Here is a 19,829-nt window from a genome sequence, read left to right on the forward strand (position 1 = left end):
AAGGACAGGAGTGAGCCCAGAGGCAAACCTTGAAGATGATTGGAGGAATGTAAAACCTATCCTATGAGGAAAGGCTGAGATGTTGTTTATCCTGTAAAGACAATGTCCCAGTCAGATTTTATTGCATCCTTCCAGTAGCTGAAAGGGACATGAGACCTTAAAGGGACATGAGAGCTGGAGAGGGACTTTTTACAAGAGTATGTAGTGATAGGGCAAGGGGGTTTAGTTTTAAACTGAAAGAGAGTAGATTTAGGTTAGATATGTGGAAGGAGTTCTTTACTAAGTACTGAGGCACTGGGAACAAGTTGCCTAAAGATGTATCAGAGATTTATGGTTACCTTTCAATACTATGCAAAAAAAAATAGAAGTCTGTAATCATGTTAGTAGTAGTATTTTTATGCAAATATGCATTTGATTAAAGTATCTTAGTTGGTAAGTAGTGTAATTTATGTAATCTACCAAAATACAGTTTTTTTTCAACTGTCATTTTGCTGTTAAAGTGTCACATATTATGTCAGTTTTATATGCTGAAATCAAGCTTGAGAAATTCTTGTTTTTTGGTAGAGTCCCTGAACACTATATGAGACATAATTTTATAGTTGCTCTCAAACCAAAATCTTGATGATCTCTTTCTTACTCCATGCATCTATTTTTTTTCCAGATAGTTACCAAGTCATTTCCTGTTATATTTGGCGAGGTTAAATCCAAGACTGCCAGCTCCTGATTGCTTTGTGTTTCCAAATACAGATTTTTTGAGGAAACTTTAGAAACATGGTCGGATTTCTGAAGTTTTGCTTTCCACAGATGAATTTTTAAAATTTTTTTGAAATAGCCATCATAAAGCTGTGATTGATTATACTTGAGTAAAGTACATCTGTATGCATTTGAATGTATTTTCCCACTAAGATAGTAAAACAAAAGTGAGACAAGCTATTTGAAAAATATGAGGGAGGTGAAAGATTTGAAATGGAACATTACACAGGTATTGTAATAGTCCATGCAGCTTTTAAGTTTTGCAGGGGTTCCAATAAGGCAGTTTGCTATTGTTTTACTGTGCTATATGTGAAAAAAAAATTWAAAAAAWTTAAGATAGACCTGTGACTTATAAAGATATATTGGCAGAGCAGTTTGTGCTCCATTTCTAGTGAAATTTCAGGTGTCTATTGTGTACTTAGCATATATATAAAGCACAGCAGGAACTGGTTCACAAACATCCAGAGCTAATAATTTACATTCTACAATTTAAATTGAAGAATTTGAAATCTATACACAAATAATGTTCTGCTATATTTGACAAGAGTGAGCAGAGCACACTAAAGGGTTACACACTTTCCTTTGACTACTGCACGTTTCTAGAAGTAGTTAATTTTGCTGCAAAAGTGTGCTTTGATATGTGGCAGGCTAATTATCAACACGTTTATTGACACAAAGGTGAAATGCATTCAGAGTATCTTTTGTAATTGATTGTTTATATTTTTATTTTTCAATATTTTGAAATAGTCATAGTCATACTCAACATAGTCATACTCAACACCAGAATCTTATATGAAGGAAAAAGAAAAAAAAAAAGGCATAAAAGCCTACTTTTTCAGGTGTCACTTTGAGCATCTTCATGTTTCTGTGTCTAAATATGAGGCGTTTTAAAGAGGCAGAATATTCAGAATGTGACATCTTTTACTTGGAAACAGAAGCTCCTAGTTGATTTAGAAATAGAGGTATCAGAAGCTTTTCAGAAATAAGTGTAAGATTAATTCAGCTAAAAACTAACCCATTCCTATAGGAACACAGATTCACCATTATATAAATTGTTGTAAAATTTCAAAATAAAAAGCTTAGATTTTCCATAGGAGATAGAAAGCTCTTAAATATTGCTTTAAAATTCCTTTTCTGTTTCATGACAACAATATGATTTCCTGATTTTATTATAATTAAGTTATTGACTCAGTAGATGGCACTCTTCCCTCTGAGTCACTAAGGTGCCTAGGTCTGTATTTAAGGTTCCTTTTTTTGAGATACAGATAGAATTGATCCTGACTCCCCCTGCTCATTAGAACAATCAATAGTCCATTCTGACAATAGTACATTCTGACAAAATTTCTGCTTAATTATTACATTCTTGCTTGTCTCCCTCTTTGCGATTGCTGCTTGATAACACTTTTCTGTGAACTACTGTGTGTTAGTATTAAAATAGTTTTAATGCTCCCCATGCATACAATCCTCCATCCTTCACTCCTCAACTTGCACCTAACAGGGCCTGATTTCCAATCTTTATTTGCCTAAGCAAGTCTTAAGACTTTGATGGAGTTGTTTTCATGCCAAGATGAAAATTCTCTGTGTAAAACTTAACAAACAGTTATCTTTCAATAAATTTTTTGTGAAACCTCAAGACTTCCAGTTGTGTTGTTACTCTGCACTTGTATCCAAATAGAATCTCTTATCATAGGTTTTTATCTGCCAAAAGGTCTGATGGTACCACTACAGGCATAAAATGCAAGCAACCAGTAAAACACTTTAAATATAAAATACAGTATTTAAATACCTGCTTTTCACATGCTTGTTGAAATTCATTTGAAAATTGAAATTTTACTGTCAGTGTGCTTGGGTCATATAAAGTTACGGTCTTAGAATTTTGACTGTTAGTACCTTTGCCCATGCCAGGCTGCAGATTGCCTGAGCCCTTGGCAGCAAGGAAAACTGGGCTTCACTATCTCTTCATTATTCTTAGTATTTATGTTAAAGATACTATACTTTTATACCATACAGAGACTTGTACACCATGTGCTTTTTCTTTTAGCCCTTTATGCAGCAGATTAGGCTAGTCTGGATTTTTCTGGTTTTGTGTAGCCTCGTCATTTAAAAACAATATCCGCACCTTCTTAATACATTTTCTCTAGTTTCCACAGAGAAATTAGCAAGTAAGAGAATTTAGCAAGTTACAGGTGGAAATAAGAACCAGGTTTTTCCCGTATTGTAAAGCTCTCATTCTGTTCTATGACATAGATTTGAAGTGGTGTTATTGAACACATCCAAAGTTTTTTTGTTTATGAGGTTTTATTTGTTTGTTTGTTCATGGTATTATTGTTTGGTTGGTTGGTTTGGTTTGGCTTTGGGGTTTTGGTTTGTTTTTTTTTTTTTGAAGAGGGCAGTTAAATCAGGAAAAACAATCTTAAGTTTTTTATAGTATTCAGTGGGAGCTTCCACAAAGCAGAAAAGAATGCTGTATGCTTATTTCTCATAATTATGCTTAAGATGCATCTTCTGTTGTTCCTCATGGATTTAATTTTACTCTAATTAGAGTCTTCCTGTTTCTTTGGAATTTGGTAAAATGAAAAGATAATTCCTTTTCAGCCTCACAACTAGAAATTACAACGGAGGTGTGTTCCTCTGATGGTTTTGTGATGTTTTGTTCATGATACCTGTGATATTTTACCAACCAGCAACCTGTGTCTGGTTTAGTAAAACTGTCAGTTATCTGCCCTTGGGGTTGGTGATCTGGTTTATGGTGATGAGCACTAAGGAGTAGTTTCTTCCAGAATCAGATTTCTTTCTGTGGTGACTTTGAAAGCAGAATCATTATTTTGTGCTCTTTTCTGCTTTAATTCTCTTTTAATGCACTACCAGTCACAACTTCTGTTTTTATCCAGATTGAATGACCGATCATCTGTATTTCTCTAGAATTTTTTATTAGATTTGGACATATACTTTATTAGATTTCTAGATTTTTAGATGTCTAGATTCCCACCCACCTGCCCCCTGATAAAGAAATATTCACGTGACTCGTAGTAGTTAATTACCTGAGTTTTTTTGCCAAAGCCCTTCTTGGGCAAACAAATTATCCTGAGTATGCCCCCACTACTTAAGTCCACAATAATTTTGAATCAGTGCCTTTGTGAGTTTTTAGAGTTTGACTGTTAGTCTGCAGTCTGAGTCTTTGTCCTTGTGGTACTGCAGTTTTCTAGAAAGATACACTTGTGTCCTGGGTACTGCAGAAAAATTATGTTTCAACACATCTGCTCTTTATATATTTTAAAATGAGCAATCATTGTGGCTTTCATTATTTGGAATTGAAAGCTTTTCTTTATCTCTCAGAACATAGTTTTCATTCAGKACAATCCTCTTTTTAGGTAATTGTAATAATTAGTATTTCCTCAAGTGCATATTACAAAAGTTGCTACAGTGATTGACATTGTTTGAGTCTTATATCAGTTTTGGAGGAATGGTATGAAAGCATTGCTCTAGCRTTACAGGTATTAAAACAAGTCTGTGGATAAGTGGGGAGATGTTTTTCCCTTGTAAAAGCAATTATTAGTTCTTAGGAATAAGAGATTTAATTGAAAATACTTAAATATCTAGAAACAAAACCCTATGAACCATTTAATTGTTTCATGTCAAATACTTATTTAATTTTTCCTCGTTTTTTTCTGCCTTCCCCCCCCCCCCAAAAAAAAAAAAAAAAAAAAAAAAAAAAGAAGTGCTTTATGAAGGAGTGAGATAATTTCTGGTTCTTACTTAAAAAAAAATTCAAAATGTTGTGAGTAAGATTTTTCTTCTTAGCAGTGAGATGTAATTTTGGTCATCTGGAATTTGTGTAACCTTATTGATTACTGACTAAGGAATGATGAAACCTGGGAACTTTTGTTAATGGCTTTAGATTCTGTAGAAGACTAACTGGAGTGTCAAATCCTTGTCTTAGTCTTATGGAGAAGGAAGAATATTCAGATAATTTAAGTAAAATATTTTTTCATATGTTTGGGTGCTTTCTGAAGTTGAGACGTAGCTCCTAAATGCCTTACAGTTTTACATGTTTTGGTGTTTTAAGTACATGTTGACCTACATGACTTTTCTGGAAGAATCCTAGATCTACATAGAGTAATGCTCATGCCAGGGAAATATAAGAGTCTGTGTAATAGTTAAACATATAAGCAACTTACTAGAAAGTACCAAGATCAGTAAAAGTTACCTTCGTATGCAAATCTGACTCTTTCGTTGTCAGTAAAGTGAGAGTTAATGCAGTTATGATCTTGAAGGACAAGATGCCTTAATGTCAGAGCAGGAAGAATAGAAACTGCCAGAATTCATTATTTCTTTTCCATATGGCCAGTCACAAATTCTTGTTTTAAAATTAGCTTTGTACTGAGTTGCTGAAGGAATGATACTTCATGTCTATCCAATGCTGCTGTTTGAATCAAATCGCTGCTGTAGGTATTTGTAATATTACATTAGGACATCAGGTGTAAATTATTAAAGTAAGTATTTTAGTTACTTCTGAACATTTTGTTCAGGTTGTGTTCTGAAAACTGTAGAAATTGTATTTTTGGGAGCTGATAACATTCAGCTTCCAAATGTATGTGATTCTTTTTCAGACCATTTAAGATGGCTCTTTGGATAGCACTGAGGTTGCGTTTGGATTGCCTTCACACTGCTTCAGCCAGACCCATGTAAATCTCTCATTTATTACTCTCAGCAGCTTGAAAAAGGGAGTGCTAAGTGATTGGATAAATGGGCAGGAAGAGGTACAGGCAGTTCCATAGCATGCACATTAATTTAGCTGTAATGAAAGGTATTTGCTTATATTGTTATTTTAGGACAGTTAGTCCTGCTTAGAAATTGCAAGGTCATAAGTAATGCTGACAAATGTTCATTGTCCAGATTCTTTCAGAAGAAATGTCTACCCTGTGAGCTCTTTCAACCACCTGCCAAAGCAGAGTGAAATATATAATGCAATTCTGAAGTGTGTTTGGAATCACTGAAGAACAAGAAATTGTGCTTCAAATACTAGCAAAACCAAGGAATTTTTCAGATGTGTGAAATGCAATCTGTTAGGCCATGGAAGTGTTTATGGGTCTTTCACCAAGATTAGTTTTGAAGCTATTCCATTTTAGTCACATTTTGGCTATGATTGTTAATTATTAAATGGTTTAAAAAAACAAGCATAAAACTATAGCAATAGTACGAGATGCAGTTGGTCAGGAGAATTGTGATGTTTTGCAGTTCTATTTTTGGTTATGTCTTGAGTCAATTAAACAGATTGTTTGGCAGTACAAAAAACTTTGTTCCTGTATGTGTCCCTTCCTAAAAATGGCATTTTAAATGGTGTCGTTTTGTGCTACAGGTAGTAACTTGACTGAAATACATTTTCTTTGAAGTCTTTGCCCTGTTGAATTTGCCATCTCTCCTTGCATTATTGGAAAGAAGCTCTTCCTCTGCACATTCTCTAATTAGCTCTAGAACTTAAACAGATTTATGAGTCTTGATTTTAAAAAAAATTAACTAGTGAAAAAAACATTTTAATTCAGATTTTTTCCTTTAGGCTTTTGCAAGTTAGAATTATAGAATAATAGAATTATTAACATTGGAAAAGACTTTTAAGATCATCAAGTCCAGCTGTCAATCCAGCATCACCACTGTGTTCACCATTAAACCTTATTCTCATGTTTTTTGAACACTTCCAGGAATGGTGACTCTACCACGTCCATGAGCAGCCTATTCCAGTGTTTTACAACCCTTTCTGTAAAAAAATGTTTCCTAATATTTAATCCAAACGTCCCCTGGCACAACTTAAGGCCATTTCCTCTCATCGTGTCACTTGTTGCCTGGAACAAGAGGCCAGCCCTCACCTTTCTTCACCTGCCTTACAGGCAGTTATAGAGAGTGATGAGGTCACTCCTTTTCTCCAGGCTGAACACCCCCAGCTCCCTCAGCTGCTCCTCACAGGATTTGTGCTCCAGACCCTTCCCCAGCTCCGTTGCCCTTCTCTGGACTCGCTGCAGCCCCTCAGTTCCTTCCTGCAGGGAGGGGCCCAGAACTGGACACAGCCCTCGAGGTGTGGCCTCAGCAGTGCCCAGGACAGGGGGACAATCCCTGCCCTGCTCCTGCTGGCCACACCATTGCTRATCCAGGCCAGGATGCCATTGGCCTTCTTGGCCACCTGGGCACACCCTGGCTCATGTTCAGCCGCTGTCACCAGCACCCCCAGGTCCTTTTCCYSTGGGCAGCTTTYCAGCCACTCTGCCCCAGCCTGTGGCACTGCCTGGGGTTGTTGTGACCCAGGAGAAGAACTTGGCATTTTGCCTTGCTTGACCTCATATCGTTGGCCTCAGCCCATGATCCAGCCTGGCCAGATCCCTCTGCAGAGCCTTCCTGCCCTCCAGCAGATCAGCCCTCCCACCCAGCTCGGTGTCATCTGCAAACTTGCAGAGGTTTATCCACATCATTGATAAAGATGTTAAACAGGATTGGCCCCAACACACTCCTGAGGAACACCACATGTTTTTTTCCAGGTTCTTCCAAGCAAAAGTGGGAATTTGATTAAAGTATTTACAGTTGTAAATGACTTAAACTTAACAAATGAGAACCAGACTACTTTGTATAACAGAAATGACGGTTAATAAATTTTTGAAAATCAAATAGTGGTATTTTCTGCATGTTATCCAAACTCTTTTCATGTATCCTTGCTTTAATAAACTTCTAGATTGAACCTTCCTTTTCTATATAATTTGGGGATAGGTTAAGTGTGTTAATTCAATAACTTCACATAGATCAAACTAATGATTAGAAAATAATAATTTTGTGGCCTTAAAGAAATTCTTCCCATTTTTCAGCCTCAATTGAAACAAATACTGTATTGGGTGTTAACTTTTCTTGTTTGTAGATCTTATGGTATTTACCTGGAATTATTTATAATAATAGAGTTACATTAACTTCTGAAATTTACTGAGGCAAAAAGAAATAAGGCATACTTACTTTTTTTCAGCTTGAACTTCCTGCATTTCTTACCACTAGTGTTTTAGGCAGTTGTGTTGGCATCGGCCAAAGAGACCGTGTTTTATAAAACAATATCTCAGGTGTTTAAAATGTCACAGTCAACTAATTGGGGAATGAAGTTTAAGAGGTTTCATGTGTAGTTGTTAAGATGATGTAGAATTGTTCCAGCTCAGAGGGGAATCAAGAGGGAGCCTTTCCCCCCTGTTTTCTGTATTGATAAAATATTTAATAACTATGGCTCTGATGATGCTTCCATTTTGAGTATGTAATTTACATTCCAGTGAATATTCTGAAGAGTTGTATTAGAATGTAATATTTATTTTTCTATGATGATGAATTAAATTATGTGAAGATTTTCAGATAACACCTGCTTAGAATCTGTGGGATTCAGTTCTAAAGGGACCTCTGGAGATCTTCAGTCCAATGTTATCCCCTAAGCAGGATGAGTTATGAGATCAAACAAGGTTATGAAATTCTTTACCCAGTCAAATCTTGTAAAATCTGTTTGGGCAAGCTGCTTTAGTGTTTGAGTGCCCTCAAGGGGCTAAAGGTTCTCCTTAGAGCAAAATTTCTGCAGCATTTAAAATTTGTGGAAATGATTCTTTTAATAGTCTCATGGTAATATTTGGCATGTGGTAAAAAGTATAACAGAAGTTCAGGTCAATTTTAATATGAAAGAGTAGATTATCAATTGAAAAAAAAAAATGGAGCTTTTCTTCCCTACCGTTTATAGAGGAAACCAAACTAGTTTTGGAAATACAACTGTTTCCAGGAAAGACAAAAGCAGCTAAATGCTTGGTGGGCTTAACAAATACAATGAAGAGGAATTTATTAATTTATTTTCCCACTTCAAGATAGGTTATCTATCTTGAAAGATAGGTTAGCTTTGAAAGACTAGTTTACAAAGTTAAGACTTGAATAATGTATGGAAGATTTGAACTTAAGGAATCACTGAGAAATTCCTTTTTACAATCATGTCATTTTAATATGGATTTAATAGCTTAAGTTGGAGAATTCATACACTGAGAAAGGAATCCTGATGTGTGCATCCCTTTGCAAGATAGATCACGGTTTCTGTAGCCTATTTTCTTTCTTAACTAGTTCTGTAATTCTTTTTTGGTCAGGAGTAATAAAATAATTGTACCATCACTCTTACATTCTTTAAGATAACAGGAAGTAAAAATGTATGCATGCAGACAGTCTGGATAGATACCGTTGACTAATCCCAACTTGTGTACAATAAGAGTAATGTGGTTTATGAGGAGCCACTGCTGTAAAGTTAGTTAATGTTCATATGGTATTCAGCCATTCATTCACAACATTTAGTTGCTGTTGTCATCAAAACGATTTGTGAAAAATAAGCTAGACAGAAAATGGTAATAGATGCTACACAAACATTTTTTTTGGTCTTGAATATAGCTAATATTTCTTTCTAGTTTGTATTACACAGACAAGAAGATGAAACAAAGATTTACATGCAATTCTGAGTTGTATGCATGGGTTCTGCTTTTCATACAGACATACTTCAAAGATCCATGTGAGGTGCATGCATTGCATTTGCCAGCCGCTTTTAAAAACACAGAAAATAAAATTAAGTTATTTCTGGTTTTAGCGTGACAGGTTGATATGCTCTAACAAATTCAGACAAGATCTAGACATATTTTTCTTGTAAACTTCATCTGTTTATTTCTTTTAACTGATCCTTTTTGTTAGAAGTCTTTGCTTCTGCTGCAATTTTTTTCAGTCACTCTATGTATTTCTTTTTCTTTCAGTTCACAAGCAGACCACAAAATATGTCAGCTTCAGACTTTGTTAGCTGTATTTTGCATGYTATCTGGAAAATTACCACAGACATCCATCACTCAATTTGCTTTGTATTGTTTTTAAGCAATTTTATCAAATTGTTTACTGACATTCCTTGAAGAGGAGAAATCCTTTATTGTGACTTATTGTAACACATGCTTATAGGAAAAAAATCACTGGACGGTAAAATATATTGCTCTGTGTTTGCTTTTAAGACAAAAAAATTCTTTTGAGTCTAGTCAGGGGCTAAAAATCATTTTGGTTGAATGACTGTCTTTTTTATTGACCTTTAGAAGAAGTCAGCAAATAAGCTTTATTGCATTGACTGAAGAAGGTTCCAATTAAGCTGCTTAAGCTAATGAAATTTAGCTCTTTGTGTTAATATAATTTTGTGATTCTTTAATTGAGCCCAAGCACAGGGTGCACTGTTCTCACTATTTTCAGAAAAATAAGTTGTAAGAGTTTCAATCTTTTTCTCTTTACAAAGAAATTTTGTAAAAATATTAACCAGAAGTAGCAAAAAACTACCACTACACCTATTATTGGATAATACTATTATTTTTCTGAGAATATTTGGTCTACGTGTAAAGTATACTTTGTTAATCCAGCAAATTAAACATTAAAGATTATTGGGAAAATAATAAAGTACCTTATTATGCCATTGATTGAACTGGGCATGGTATGCCTAGGTCTGGAATAGTTTGTATCATTCTGGCCTTCTCATCTCAAAAGGTTTTAGATGAATTGGAGGAGAGAAGCAAGGACRACTAAAAAGTGTGTGACTTTCTTTACAAGGAATGACTAAGCTGAGGACTCTCTTGGGGAAGTCAGCTTTTGGAAAAGTTGAATTTGGGGCAATACTACAGTGGTCTAACCTGTTACAAGATTGTGTGAAGGGCATAAATGAGAAAAAAAATCATGCATAGCAACTTTCACTGCAAGAACTTGAGGCTGCCCAGAAAATACATAAGAAAAACTCAAAACCAGGAGAAGGGAGGCAGCCCTTTTTAATGCAAGGCTTGGCAAATGCTGAAACTTCTTGGCACGTCACTTTATGGAAGCTGGACATATGTATAGGTTGAAAGGTTGGCTAGGCAAGTTCACAGAAGAAAAATCCATTGAAAGTACTAAATATACAGAAGCACATCTGTCTCATTCTGAGCCAAAAATAGTTGAGAGAGTACTGGTATAATTGACATTTTATGCTTGCTGTGGTGTTATTCTTTCTTGGACCTTYCCTTAGTTCGTTGTGAAGGCAGGGGTAGTGGAATCCGTGGTCTGGCCCATGTTGCAATTCTTAGATTCTTCTGTACCAGGTGTGGTCCATCATCCTAATGAACTGTTAGTCTTTACAGGCCATGCTTAGCCTTTTATGCCAAATGCAGTGTGAGTAAGGGTAAATGAAGTGGACATTTTGTGTATAAAGATGTGTGATCTTCTCAATGATTGTAAACTAATTGTTTACAATATTCAAAAAGTTAGAAAAGAAAGGAGGGCATACCCACAGCAAAATCGTAGCAAGGATTCATAAAAAAGCTTAGAAATATGTATGCACTACTCTTGCTGTAATTTATGTAATTTCTTTCTGTACAACAGAACCAAAACTTAGTAATCATAACAGTTAGTTGTGTTTCCCTTCTGCCCAAGGTCTAGACTAGTTGCTTCCTATTTTCTGCTGTGTGGCAGAATGCCCCCAACCACACCTATGAAATCAGTTTTGCTCATTTTCCTTTTTCCCAGACTTGGATGCATTAGCACACTCTAAAAAACATTGCCCTATAAGCTTATTGCGCTGTTCAGTGTCATTGTCCTTTGAAAAAAGGCTTATTAGTTGCTGGACTTATCCTGAAGGTACTGATAGAGGACATTTTCTGTGTACTTGGAGTAGATTTATAGAAATTTCTGGTTTCTTCTCTAGCCCAGTTTGAGCTAGCTGCAGCTGTTTCCATCTAAATGTTGGCTCAGTAGTGAGACTGCAGTAGAAGTTTCAATCATGTTTGAGGTTCAGAATACAACCAATTAAGTATTTCCTACATTCTGGTGCAAGTGCTGAATCTCTAAATTGTCTCTGAATGTTATTGGAGTCACCACTGTCACTCAGATAGGTGAGTGACATTTCTTATGCGCTTGTGTAAAATTTAGTTGTGTGAATCAAGAGTTATCTGTCCTAAGGGCACTGGTAGCAGTGATATCACTGTGATAAGCTTGCAACTGCTAATCTAATGTTACATTGCCAAAATTGATGAATAAATTGATGAATAAATGACAGATTTTAAAAAAAATCAGAACGTATTTTATTATTACTTTTTTTTACTCCATTTTTAGTTTAGAAAAAGTAGTATGGAAGTGTTTCATCTGCAATACAATTATTTCTATAAATCAGGAGAACTAAAACTTACAGCAGTAATAGCTTTTCTAGCTGTAACCCAGAATTTATCCGCCCAAGCTAAGTATCAGAACGAAGTCCAATACAGACAGACTTTGGTTGTCTATGGCAGCATTAAAGACGTGGAAAACTAATAATAGAAAAAGCTATTTCTGATGAGTGATGTGTAACATGTATGTTATTCTTTTCCTTCCTTGGTTTAAATAGCTCTTTTTGGTTTGAGGTTTTTGAGGAAGGAACCAAATAAGACGTGTTCTTTATTTTAAGGCAGAATGCTGTTGTGGTGTACCACTTTCTGTAAGGCTAAGGATCTGCTGAAGTAAAGCTTTTAGAAGGACATTAAAAATACTGTATAGTAAAGAGTATTACTGTTGGTAACCTGTGCAAATCAAATGAATGACTAAATTATCTTAGGATTTATGAATTCCATTGCAATTCTTTATTATTAGTGACATTGTCTGCACTTGCAAAAGAATCACTTTTTTAATACAGCCAAGTGTAGGTATACAAAAAAATATGGTGACAGCACAAGCTCCTCACTGTTTTTTTCATTTTTGTTTTTCATACTTTAGAAATTGGAGTTGAACTTGACAGCTTGAAGGTTTTGATCCATTTAAGGGAAAGCTGAGATTTCAGTCTGATCTGGCAGTAGTTCAGTTTATACTCATAGGTGCTGGAACTAGGTTAACTTAAATTTTCAGAATAGGTGCCTTTCTGGCTGGTCTTTTACCAGTTATTGAACATGAGACATCTGTGATGGGGTGCATAGAAAAAATCATGTTGCATAGCATGAAGCATAAAAAGTAAAAAATACAAAACTCTGATGAACATGTTATGTTCATTGATGAACAAGGGTGTGTGAAAAGGACAGTCCTTATTTAAATAGCTTGTTCTTAAAACCTGTATTAATTAAAAAGTGAGTGTCGAAAAGTATAATTTGGTTTAAATTGAAAAATAAAACCTTGCTTCCAGAGATAACATGTCTGAAGATGTTCAGCTAATATTGAAATCTTAGTAATTTGTAGTATTTAGCTCTGTTTACCCTTAATCAGGAGAGAATCAGTTTTTAGGCTTTGGTTTTTTTTCTGACAACCTTTTCAAGCAGATTAATTGCCAAGTAGTCTGGTATTATATATATGAAATACATGTTCAGCTATCTGAAAGTTACAAAGACCTTCAGATCTGTCATATGTGTTTGTTGGTTTTGTCTAGCCTGACTTTTCTTAGATTTTTGTTACATTCAAATTCCATCCATCTTGTCAACTTTTCCTTCAGTGATTTGCTGTGATTGTATTTTAGTCTCYGAAATTCTTTTCCATTAAGAAACATTCCTTTAAAGACCTGTTTATTTATGTCAATATCTATCTTAAATATTATTGGTAACTGTCAGAGTAATTTTGGAGTAGTTTGATGTACATATAAGTAAACAGCTTGTGTTTCATAACGATTTTGAACATTTTGCTCTTCTAGTAAGAGTTTTCATACTTTACTCACTGACTGTACTTAAATAAAACATATAGTATGGGTTTTTCTTGTTGGTTAATGAAATTCTTTAAAGTGTTTCTAATACTAGTATTCATATGTGTTTCCAATCCTGTAACAGGTATATTTCTATCTCAGTGTTAATTTGACACAAATAGTCGCTTCTGGCACACTGGACATTTCCAGTAACATACAGCTAGTAATGACAGTGTTTTATGGAGATTCTTTTCAGTTAATGAGCTAATGTGGATAATGAGACTGGTAGAACGGTTATCCTTGAATTTATAAATACACATTAACATGTAGGAAGAAGTAATTTCTTTTGCCTTTGTGTCTACTGCTGTTAATACCACAGTTAGAACAATTTTTTGGATTGTCATACATACACTTCAGAAAGTTTAAAAAGCCCGTGAGTGCACAGGATGTTGACAAAAGGGTCACAGTGTAATGGCACAAAGCTGAGAAATCCCATATATTAATCTGGTTTAAAAGAAAATTTTAAAAGTGATTTCAACAGGAAGGAGCTCAACGTGGGACTCAACTTTGCTGATAAAAGCATAATCATGTCCCCCAGAGAGACACTGAAACAGTTTGGTTTTTCAGGTTAAAGAGGAATTAATGAAGGGCTGCAGATATTGGAAGAAAAATAAATTAAGATGCAATCTCTGCTCTGAAGTGCCCTAAGCCACAAAGCTGGGGAGCTTCTATCAGGGAAGGTATCAGTATGAGCTGTCCTGTTTTCGTTGCAAACACTCACAAATGACTGCTGTGGGCTCAAAGGCAAATAACTGGATAACCTTGTGCAGTGATTCTCAAATTATGCTCTAAACAGTTCTTAATGTGCAATTGAATAGCTTTTAAGGAATATCTTTTTAACTTCTCTGGCTTCTAGAATAAATTACTTACTTTGTGCTAAGGTTGGATGGAGGTCTGGCTGAATCATTGTGATACCTTCTTGTAATCAAACCTGTGAATTAGTAGATCTTTTTATTTTTAATATATTTTTATTTTTAATGTGGGAATACATTTGCTTCCATAGAACTCTGTGTGAGCTACACAGCTGCACAGCTACATGCATTAGGCCTGAAAACTGACAGTTTGCAGGGATCAGGAAGACTCTTCTCCCCTTTCCCTGCAATGTACCAGGAAACAAATGACTATATTCCCCTAATGTGTCTGGGATTGGCTGTAGCTGCAGGTAACTTACAAGTCTGAGCAGTCTTACAATATTCACAGAGAATCTGTGAATCTGTTAGACTTAAGTGTCCTAGTCAAATGATCAGGATCATGCTAGTCATCACATTTGCAGAGGAAATGGATTTTTCAAGTTAGAGTTACAGATAAAGGAGGCTTCTTCAGACGTAGTCTGTAGCTTACATCTAGACTAATCCATTAAATAAACATGTTGGTTGCTTTTTTCTTGCACTGAGTACCATGGGCACAGATCTTGTGTACATAGTGCTAAGCTGGCTTCTCCAGAACAGACTAGTTCTGTATATTTTGCCTGGTAATAATTATATGTGGCTATCTCCACAACTTTTTGTGGGAATTCTTTGAGATCAGTTGTTCTCATGGACCAAATCTTTGCAAGGAACATTTCTTAAAATTTTTTGATAGAGTTTTACAACAGCTTGATAATGCAGATGGTAGAATTCTAGTGTAATCCCTTTCACTTTTTTATACAGTGTGCAAGTACATTTTAGCATGGTGCCTGCTCATATCCTGCCAAAAAAGTCTAGATTTTTTTCTTTTGAAGTATCCTCGTATGGTGCACTAACTCCTGCTGTTTGATCTATGGCATGAAAGGAGTGTATTGCTGCTCCTGCTCTTGACCATCCTGTTGAATTGATAATGGTCTGTCTGTGCAGTTCCCTTCTGGCTGATGTGTCAGTCAGAGTTGTCAGTGACAGCTGTACATTCATCATGGATTTCCTACCTGTCTGCTGCAGCACTTCAGGAGCCCYACAGGAATCCCCAGAGGTCCCAGACCTCTTCCCCATCTGCCTCATGAAATGTCTTCTGACTTGTTCAGGGGACGAATGGCCTCCTGCAATGCAATAAACCATCTTCCCTCTTACCTCTTTTTCATTCTTCTTCCCCGGTGTGGTCACACTTCAGGGGCACTGCAGCCACTTCGTTGGGGGTTAAGTGAYCTTCTTTTTTGGCTTGGGCAGAGGATATTCTTGGCTGTCTCAGAATTATCTGGCTACCATCTTATCCCAAATTTTTTGCAACCTATGTAACTGTGTTCTTCCATTSAAATTTTGTGTGGTGTCCCTCTTACACCATCTGTCAATGAACTGAACCAACATTTTTTGCATAACTCTTGTGACCATTGTTGTAATCTTTAATGGTTAGCTGAAAACATTGTTGGCTTGAGAATCTACCTTTTGGGTCTCTTTAGCTCCTGAAGTATTTACTAAGCTCCTGGTGATCAAACTGCACCTTTGTGCTGGTATTTTAGTGCAGACTTTCTGTTTTGTTTTGTTGGTGGGTTGCCTTTTTTTTTTTTTTTTCCATATAAATTGGACCTATCTAATCTCATGGGTAGTCATGATGATTTGTCATTTCATAGGTTTCTTGGCTTAAAATTACCATCTGTCAAGTGTTACATCTGTAGTCTTCTGCATTTTGGAACCCAGCCTCTAGGCTAAATTAATTCCTTGAAGATTCAAAATAAAGTTTGAGAAAGTGGTGTCAAAACAAAAAAATAGACAAGTTAGTCTGATCTGGTTAAATAGTATAGAGAAGGAACTGACGGAAGCAAGCAATTTGTCACATAAGAATGCTTTCAGAGAAATCACAGGCAGAAACCATTCATATGAAAGGAATAAGATGAAGAAATGGAGCTGGAAGATAATGTAGATAAACAGAGTCATTGGACATTGAAAATTTATAGGGTTTTTTCCCTGCTAAACTGGAGCCTAGGAGAATGTAAGAATATCCTTACAGGAAATTAATCATTATMTATAAAATTTCAATATTCAATGATGGCACATTTAGAACATGTTACTACCCAGGTATGTGCTTGCAAAAAAATTAGCATATTGGAAAATAAAGCTCTATTTTTCTTACTTTATTTCTAATTTAAGTTTCCTTCTCATTATCTTTTCTTAAAAATGCTAAAATGCTAGCTTGTGCATAGTAAAGAATACATACTTCCCAGTAGAAATTGAAGAATACCATGGTCTTTGTTTTTCAAAAATATAACAGAAACAAGGGACTTAATATCATTCTCTCCTGTCACAGTTCTGTGTGAAACTGAACATTAGGTGAGGAGTAACTTCAGATTAATTCTTGTATGACAGTAAGCTGATTCAGGTCATCAGGGCAAGTTTTCAGCTCTGCTGAAGTCAGTGACAACATTTTACTTGAATTGAGTAGAATTGGCTTTRTTCTCAAATATTGATTTTATCTAAGAATGTGTGCCTTGAATTATTTTTTCCATTTTACCATTGGATATTAAAAAGCAGAAGACCAGTATTTCCTATGTATTTCAGAGACTTTTTCCCATTCAGTTCTCAACTACTTTCTAAAGAATTTAGTTAAGGGTTTCTCACTAAGTAAGACTGTGCCCTGTCTACTTTCTTTGAGGAAAAAATTTTGCTCAAACTTCAATAGGATTAGGTTCAGGCACTGTCCTGAATACAGAAATAAGAAGCCTGCTTCCTTAAATATGTAAAAGGCAGTAAAAATCTTCCTTTTGCTCAGAATCTGTGTCACTGCAAAACTTAGTGACATTTGAATAATTATATTTCAAGATTTTTTTTATAAGAATACTTATAAAAAAGTATTGGTTACCTTCTCCTGCTCCAGACAACAAAAGGAAAATCAGTGAGAGTTTGAACCACCTTGATGAGATTAGTGCACATGAACATTTAAGTTCAAAATTATAGCTTAATCCCACAAACTGCTCCGCACTCAATACCCTTTAAAAATCAAAGGAATTCCCTGTGGTCACAGCAGTCTACATGCATAGAGAGTTTACTGGATTTGTTCCAAATTTTAAGCTTTGTTATTTTGTCCATGGATTTGCCTTGCAGACAGACTGTAATTCTTTTAGCAGTGAAAGGTATATATCTTGTGATCAGACTCCTATGTGATAACAATACTTACAGTATTTTAACAGAAATGTCTGGTGGCCTGAAATTAGTAACTATTTGGGTTTAAAATTAAAGCATAAAGATGATACCTTTCCATGGTTTTTTTACTCATCTTTTAAAAGAATGGAAATTATTCTGAAACATACTGCAAGGAGATCAGTATAAATCGTTGAAAATCAATAGCATTGTGGGAGTATTCTTTAATCTATTAAAGGATTACATATTCAAAATAGGAATGTGTAATTAATGAATGAACTGCTGCATGACCACTGCTATTTCTAAAATATGTGCAACAGAAAACATTTTAATTCTAGTTGGAGACAAACATTTATATATTAACTACAGAAAAACTCATTAGCTTCTGTATTTGAAGGATTGTATCTGCAATGATGAAAATTTCACCTTAAAAAACATTTTTTAGCTTTTTGCAAAAATGTTTTTCATTTTAGTTTGTTAGCACGTATTCTTATATATATAGACACACTATTATTATGGAAGATAATGAAAATGGCACTATAGTGTCAATTCATAACACTGTTTTTTTAAAAAATGGTGTAATAATTAAGGTTCAATTTTTAAATTAGGATAAAAGTCTAAGTAGTATGACTTACAATTAATATTGTTTAACTGATAAGTATGAGACCTTAAGAGGCTTCCAGTTATGTTGGATAGGTAAAACTTAAGGTTTAAGAATCAGTAGCAGTCTATATTCATGCTGCTGTAATTTCATAACAGAATGGTAGACTGCTTTGTGGAGCTGGTGATTACAAAGATCCACTTTAACCATTTTTTTCTTACTGGCAGGTGTCCCACTGGCCTGAGGCCAGAGGCTGTGAGTACTGCAGCTTGTGGTTTACACCAGAGTGTAGAAAATGCCGACACCAGCTGGCTGCACATAATTAAACTGATTGCGGTCTGACAACTTGGACTATGATACAGATATGTGATAAATACACAAAATGTCGTGCAAATGTGATTCACTGACATACCTTATCTACTTTTTTTTTTTCTCTCCTTAACAGATACGATATCTGCACTTATAAAAACAAGCCTTGTGGAACACTGGGTAAGATTATAAAGAGAAATTTCAGCTTGTATTTTCTGTTTCCTTGCTTTGTACTTAGCTATTGGTTTATTGACCGATTAGAACTTTTTAAGTTTATACTTTCAAAATTTAGCAGTTTTATAAACATGAAGAATAAAAGATAGTCTAGGTGGATGGACTCCTGGAAGTTTTAATTATGTGATCTGCTATAGCTCTGACAAAACCTAGCAGATGACTCAATTTTACTTCTTAAAGAAGACAATTTGCTGTTTATTTCCATTTAACCGATCCCCATATTCKAGTTCAAAAAACAGAAGTAAAAATCCTAAGGAAAGTTATGAAACTATCTACATAAACCTTACAAATAAAATGGCCTTTGAGGTTTACACTGTTGCAGCTGTACACAGTGAGTACAGCTTCATATTTTTCACAGATACAGAAAAAAATAGCACAGTGACAGAAAGTACAGTAACATTGAAATGACTTAAAACAGTGCTTTGACACTGGAGAAGTATACATGGCAACCTTAGATTAAGAATGGAGAGCTGTTGTTCTCTCCATACCTAAATCTGTCACCGAAAGTTATTTATTACACTAAATAAGTATAGATGACCTATAACTATAGGTTATACTCCTATGGCGCTTTAATATATAAAAGGAATGTTATTGAAAGACTAATGTAACATTTACATTCTTTTTTTCTGTTTGCATCCTTTCATAAGCCTCTTTTTTGTAGGTGATTAAAGATAAAATTTTAATTCAGCTAGTTCAAATTATTAATACTTTTCTCAGTCAGAGTTCATGATCTTATTTGCTTTGTCTTTCCCCATATCACTGTAGGCTTGATAGCCTTAATCCATGATAATTTTTCGCTCAGTCTCTCTCAAATCAGTGCAATGCTTCTGGCAGAGTGGTATAGTTTACATGGGGAAAGGTACCAGAATGTTGCCTGCTATAAATATAAGTGAAATTCACAGCATACTTTAGTAAAAGGCAAATCACACTTGGTGAATTTCTAAATGTGACTGATTTTATTTGGCACTGGAGGTGATGAAACTGAAGAAGATATTGGTGTCTTATCTATACTGGTGTCTTAGAAATGGCTTTGCAAGTGTTAAAAGAAGAAAGGTGGAAAGAGAATACATTCATGCATGAGCTATTTGATATTTTTTATGTGATGCTTATAACACAGATCATTAGGCAAAATTTGCCTTGCTTGCTTCCAGTGTAACACAGGATAGACTTT

The 19,829-nt window shown here is 35.1% G+C and overlaps 1 protein-coding gene across 1 annotated transcript in view; it reads left to right on the plus strand.

Annotated features, from left to right (window-relative positions):
* ADAMTS6 (ADAM metallopeptidase with thrombospondin type 1 motif 6) overlaps window positions 1–19,829 on the plus strand; it is a 146,390-nt gene that overhangs the window by 40,473 nt on the left and 86,088 nt on the right. Inside the window, exon 9 of the mRNA XM_057389632.1 lies at window positions 18,561–18,604. Within this exon, the coding sequence (XP_057245615.1) occupies window positions 18,561–18,604 (44 nt within the window). The remainder of the gene's footprint in view (window positions 1–18,560; window positions 18,605–19,829) is intronic.

The sequence above is a fragment of the Malurus melanocephalus genome, unplaced genomic scaffold (genome assembly GCF_030028575.1).
Source record: "Malurus melanocephalus ecotype Western Australia unplaced genomic scaffold, MMel_1.1 scaffold_18, whole genome shotgun sequence".
Taxonomy (NCBI): Eukaryota; Metazoa; Chordata; class Aves; order Passeriformes; family Maluridae; genus Malurus; species Malurus melanocephalus.